This window comes from Sardina pilchardus, chromosome 18, assembly GCF_963854185.1.
Source record: "Sardina pilchardus chromosome 18, fSarPil1.1, whole genome shotgun sequence".
Taxonomy (NCBI): domain Eukaryota; kingdom Metazoa; phylum Chordata; class Actinopteri; order Clupeiformes; family Clupeidae; genus Sardina; species Sardina pilchardus.
Window position 1 is genome coordinate 18,932,834 of NC_085011.1, and position 6,473 is coordinate 18,939,306.

General features: G+C 47.8%; 1 protein-coding gene across 1 annotated transcript in view; it reads left to right on the forward strand.

Annotated features, from left to right (window-relative positions):
* rasgrp3 (RAS guanyl releasing protein 3 (calcium and DAG-regulated)) overlaps positions 1–6,473 on the forward strand; it is a gene marked incomplete in the record, with an annotated part of 33,804 nt that extends 27,331 nt beyond the window's left edge. Inside the window, 3 exon segments of the mRNA XM_062519703.1 lie at positions 1,381–1,530; positions 2,860–3,323; positions 5,186–6,473. Of these exon segments, the coding sequence (XP_062375687.1) occupies positions 1,381–1,530; positions 2,860–3,323; positions 5,186–5,194 (623 nt within the window).

Genomic DNA, 6,473 nt, shown 5'->3' on the forward strand with positions numbered 1-6,473 from the left:
TCACAATTGCTTTTGTTGTTCAGGGCTTGAGGAGCCTTGTTTCCCATAATATTTTTTTTTTAAAAAAACATTGTAGGAATATTTACATGCAGTTAATTTAAATACAGTACACCCCGAAGCACAGACCAATAATGGTGGCCGGGGAGGAGCGAGGGTTACTCACCGGGGCTGCGGTAGGGCCCCTAGGTTATCCATGACCTACTGAAACCCAGTCTACGCACCACTCAAGGAGAGGGCCAGCATATGTAGAGAGAGAGAGCGCTAGCTGCCATGTCTGAGGGCTATACTAGCGAACTGTAGCAAAACAACACTGATTCATTCGGACAGCATGATTGAATAGAAAGCGTTTTTTTTTTAACGATGAAATCCATATTCGAGTGTTAGTAATGCGGAGGGGGGGGGTTGCACATCACTGGCATAGGAACAAGCACAAGTATATTATTTTTACTGTTTATTTACTCTAGTTTGTGTGTTTCTTCTGTTGCCCCATTTGCTCTGGTTGTTTGGGTGTATACTGCAGAACCCAAATGGAGGTTGAATGGCGTGACAGATTGTCATGTATTACGTGGTTTTAAGAGGCTACTATGAATGCTCTGCTCAGGTACTTTGAATATGGAGCAAAAAGTAGATCAGTGTGCGCCCCTCTCTCTCTGTCTCTCTTGCACACACACTGATACACACACACACACACACACACACACACACACACACACACACACACACACACACACACAGAGAAAGATACACACAAGGAAACACACACACACACACAAACACACACACACAAGGAAAGACACACACACACACACACACACACACACACACACATACAAGGAAAGACACACACGCACACACTCAAATTCAGTGTGTGCAGGAAGGGTGTTGAGAGGAATTGTATCCTGTTTATGGCACAGTAGCGGCCGACCCTGCCTCGCTCCCTGTCCCCTTACGTCCACACTGGGCTGGACTCTGCTGTGACCGCGCTCAGGTGCCGCTTCTCACACACGCTGTTTTACTGTAATCCCCATTTTAACCTAGTTTTACCCTCGCCTCTTCTCCCTTCCCCTCCTCCACCCTTCTCTCTCTCTCTCTCTCTCTCTCTCTCTCTCTCTCTGTCTGTCCCTCTCTCTCCCTGTCTGTGCGCACTTGTGTTCCCAAACAGCTGTGGGGGATTATTAAACAAGGATACAAATGCAAAGGTAAAGCCACTGACTGGAAATCAACAGTGTACAATATCGCACCGCACCAGACATAATTGTTGAAAACGTTCCTCGTTTCGGGGTAAATGTTGACGTCTGTGTCTGTGTGTCTGTGTGTCTGTGTGTGTGTGTGTGTGTGTGTGTGTGTGTGTGTGTGTGTTGCTTTCTGTCAGATTGTGGGTCAACTGCCACAAACAGTGTCGGGAGCTGCTGGTGTTGGCTTGCCGGAAACTTCCGCGCTCTACCTCCCATGGCAGCGTGTCGCCGGGCCCGCTGACCCACAGCTCCCTGCCCAGTAGCCCCGCCCGCCCTGCCTCCTGCAAAGGGGAAGGTGATTATTTCTGCTTTTACAATAATTATGTGTCAATTTTACAATATGTTTTTTGCAAAGCTTCTCTGATGAAGGCCTAGTGCCGAAACGTCAGCACGTTAGTCAAATAAAAGTGGTGCGCTTTTCCCCATACTTCTCAAAGAATTCAACCCCTAACAAAGCTGCACCTGCAAAAAACCTTATCGAGGTGTGCAGGTCCTTTCTTGACTTTGCTTTTACAATAACACATCATTAATGTATAGTCCTGCTCTTTCAAAACATTTCGTTTAAATGATAAAATCTGGATATGGAAATCTATATATCTGGAATCTATACAGTCCTCTTTTTTTGGAGTCTGCATACTGTATAAAGGATAAGTCTGATCGTCTGTATTGTCTGGGGTCTATGGCTACACCAAACCAAGCCTGATCATGGGTCCATTGTCAGCGAGTAATACAATACACATGAGTGATTATGACACACATTTCAAAAGCTGAAGGTATATGACTACAGTGTATTTTACTGCACCGAAAAATGCCTGATCCGTGTTGCAAAGGGCTAGAACATTCTGGAAGGTTAACCCTTTCCTCAGAGACCCCAACTCCCCCATCCCACATCTTGCCTGAGGCCCACTTAATCACAAATGTGCGAAAAAAAAAGGCAGTGGTGTCTGTTCAGGGGAGATTTCCGAGTCAGAGAAGTTTAACTGGGGTGCCCACAGCAGTAGGAGAGTGTACGGGGATAGCATAACAGGACAGCCGTTGACCGTAACAGTATTTCTCACTTTATTTTCACCATTAACTCAAGAGGGACAGACTTCTGCTTTTGGAAACAGCAATTGGTTGGATGGTACATCTCTCTCTCTCTCTCTGTCTGCCCTATACCCAAGACTACACCACATTCACCTTTCCTGGTGCTCCAACCACAGCTCCCTCTAAAGTCCCCTCCACCCTACTGTCTCCACCTCTCTCAATCTTCTCTGACAACTCTACCACATCCTGTTAACTGCCCCCCCTCCCCCAACCCTATGAATATCTTTACATCCATCTTTGCCTATTGCACCTTAAACAATGTTCCATGCTAGTGTACAATGGACCATATGGAGCCATGTATGACTCATCCGGCCTAATGCCTTCAATTAACTTAAACACTTACACACTTACACAATAACCCCCCCCCCCCCCCCCCCCCCCCCCCCCCCCCCCCCCCCCCCCCCCCCCCCCATGTACCCCTTACCTACCCCTACGTCTTCACAATGACCTATACTCTTGTCTACATTCTATACCATAGTCATTGTATACGTTGAACGCTATTGTACACACGCTGTTGCTCCTTCTTCCTTTCGTCCAGATGACGACGAGGTGTTCGAGTTTCCCAGCGTGACGGCCGGCGGCGCGGACCTGGAGGGCCAGCAGTCCATCACGCTGATGACGGGCTCGGCGCAGCGGATCTCGGTGCGGCTCCAGCGGGCCACCACCAGCCAGGCCACGCAGACGGAGCCGCTGTGGGGCGACCACGGCTGGGCGTCGGGCGACGGCGGCTCGCACACCTTCCCCAAGATGCGCTACCGGCCGCACCGCAAGGCCTCCAAGGGCTCCAAGGGTTTCGCGCGCTGGGAGAACGACACGACGACGCCGCCGACGACAACGACGCCGACGCCCTCGACGACGACGACGGTGGGAGGGGGAGTGCCCGCCGGGCAGCCGAGGAGCCGCAGGGACTCCCAGGAGCAGACGGAGGGGTCGGCGGTGGAGGTGGCACACAATGGCATCGCCATGCACAGACAGAAAACAGATGTCCCCGGAGTCATGGTGGTGGGTATTTTCTGTGTGTGTGTGTGTGTGTGCGTGTGTGCTCATGTGTGTGTGTGTGTGTATGTGTGTGTCATGTGAGTGTGCGTATGAGGGGAGAGCGTGCACTGAAATGTATTAAATCACACACCACCCTAATGGATCATGTAAACATGGATGCATTGTGCTGCAGAGCAGAACAAGAAAGACACTCAGAGAGCGCAACCTCCGCCAAGCGAAAGCATAATCGCCTCCTGGATCCAGACGGTGATACGGATCACTCCCAAAATTTGATCGTTTCTTCCTTGGGTCATTTCAGACCTTCCCTGAAATTTCATTGAAATCTTGTGAACAACAGACAGACAGACAGACAGACAAACCCCGATGAAAACATGACCTCCTTGGCGGAGGTAAAAATAAGAAAAGCACAGGGATGGATTACTTGTGTCTCAGTTTTCAATACATGACTGCTGACAGAGCCAATAGTAGTACATTGTGTTATTTCAGGTTGAGGTCATGACTTGTTAACTGTACTGAAAGTGTTCATACAGAATGAGTAAAACAATTCATATAAGGTGTAATGTACATGCAACCCTCTGGCAACCCTCCGGTTACAAGCTCGTAGCCCTAACCAGTAGGCCACAGCTGCCCACGTACTTGTCTGTGATGGTAGGATATCATTTAAAATCCACAAAGACACCCAACACAGGAGGGCGAGACGGCTTTAATACCCGCCGGCCCAATCTAGGTTAGCGGCGCAGAGGAGTGTTTTCTGCCGGTTGCCGTGCCAGCCCCACCGACTCAAGGTTCTGGAACATCTCATTATGAAAGCCTCGCTGGTAACCATCGCCGTGGTAACAAAGAGATTCAGTGGCTGTCTGCCACGGGGCGTTTTTTTTTCGCTCTCGTTCAACGGGAGATTATCTAGATAAAGGGACTGTGGAGGGCACTCGGGCACTCACACTGATGGTGTTTAATGTGGAATCGCAGGTTTTTTCCTTTTGTTTTTATTCCCGCGCCCGTCCAGCTTTAGGGGACTTATATTAGGACCCGCCATGTCGCCAGGGGTCCAGGGACGGAACACCGAGGACTTTGGTGTGGAAAGACTTTCATAAAAAGCCACGGGAGGGTGGGGGGGGGATGTTAATTGTGCATTACTGACAAAGTGTTTGTACCCCAGTGATTGTTGATAGGGGATTGGCCTGTGCCAGTTATGTCATTATTGTGTGTGTGTGTGTGTGTGTGTGTGTGTGTGTGTGTGTGCATGTGTGTCTGTGTCTGTGTGTGTGTGTGTGTGTGTGTGTGTGTGTGTGTGTGTGTCTTGCATCAAAGCGTCACAAGCATCTGTCTCACTGTGCTAATTTTGTCTATATTGCGACCTCGATGAGCAGTCCAGTATGCGATGTCCCACAAGGATGTAGGTTAAAATAACCTGATGTAACTTCTGTGTCTATGTCTGTGTGTGTCTGTGTGAGTGTGTGCGCGCACACTACCTGTTATGTTTTGTTCTTCCAGTGACGCTCTAAATCCTGCTTGGTGTGTGTGTGTGTGTGTGTGTGCTTGGTGTTATCTGCTCTATCCCTCTTATCTGTTTTCATTGTCTGTTATCTCTCTCCTCATGCCTCTGTTGACCCACTGTATCCAGTGAACTTGGGCTCTTTTTTATAAGTGAACTGTTACGTAAGCAGTAACACACACTGACTCACAACACATTGAAATACTCTTAATATGTAAGTTTAAAACAAAGAGGAAATGTATTGGTTTATATACAAAAGAGCCTGTGTCTGATTGTTGTTTGAGTTTTATATGAATATATTTTATTGTACTGTCTTTACCATGGGGATGCATTGCTTATAACCGGCCTCTTCCTTCCCATCCCCTTGCAGGACAGCTGACTTATCCACCCTGGGGGCCAGTGTCGGAGCCCCCACCGGCCCTCAGCTTCTCGTCCACGGAGGCTCTCATCGCTGGGGGATGTCTTGGGGTGTCTGAGACCCCCGTTTGGTGACAAGGACTAGGGCGCTCCTCTCTGCCCTCACCCCCCCCTGTCCGTCAGCTTCTGCTGGGGCAAAGGACACAGTGGAGAAAGCCCCAGAGGTCACTCTTCAGTGGACAGATGGAGGGAGGGACGGACGGAAGAATGGACTGATGGATGGGTAGTATAGACAGAAATAGATGGGAATACAATAGGTGGAAGAGCTGTCTGTCCAGGTGGAACTGATTCACAGTCAGCTCACACCCTGTACTCTCCTGACACACTGTATGTGTGTGTGTGTATCCCAGCAGGGTCATACTCTGGCTAACTTGGTTGGGAGGCTAAAAGACAGCAGAAATCGGAATGCCACGGCATAGAAAGACTTGGCTGGCCAGACGTTTGACATGTGTTTGTAATTGGGCGTGTGAGAGTGTGTGCGTGCGTTTGGAAGTATATTATGTACACCCATGAGAATGTGTACCATATGTTGAATCATAAAGGGTTACTATGTGAACTGCTGAGAAGACAGAGCTAGTTAAGTTTGGTATAGAGCACTAACACTGGTTGAACAGCAAGTAGAGAATATCTTGAATGTTGAAGATGTGCAGAGTGATTATGAGTAAGATGTTAATAGTTGAAGTAAAATAGGATGTGCTAGAAGGGTATTGTGCCAAGGAATAATCTCTAAAAGGCTCAAGGAATATGTGGTGGAAATATCAGCAGGTACAAAGTATGTTGTTTTATAGGGTGGATGGATGCCGAAAACTGATTTGCCAGATTGAGTGTTGATAATAATATTGTTTTTTTTTCTGCCAGTTTTGTTGTCAAGTTCCAGATCCCAGGAATATGGTACTTTCTTTATTGACAAGAATTCATGAACAACACATGATGAAAATGTTTATTTTTTTAGTAAAAGAAAATATGGTCATCATTAATATCATAAAGGGATTTCAATTTTGATAAATGGAATCATCACACCACTTATTTTACTGTCTGGACTACAAAATTAAAAAAAAAAAAACAATCCAGCCTATGACCTATAACCTTTATGGTTCTCAGGAATACCACATCACATTGTATCGATGGACGAAAAGCAACACAGTGCTACGCAGGCATTCTCTCAGGGCTGGGCCAGGTTTGGCTAGAACACTGGCTCTTGCCATCGCCAGCTCTCTCACCTGCAAGCCAGGTGTGCGTGT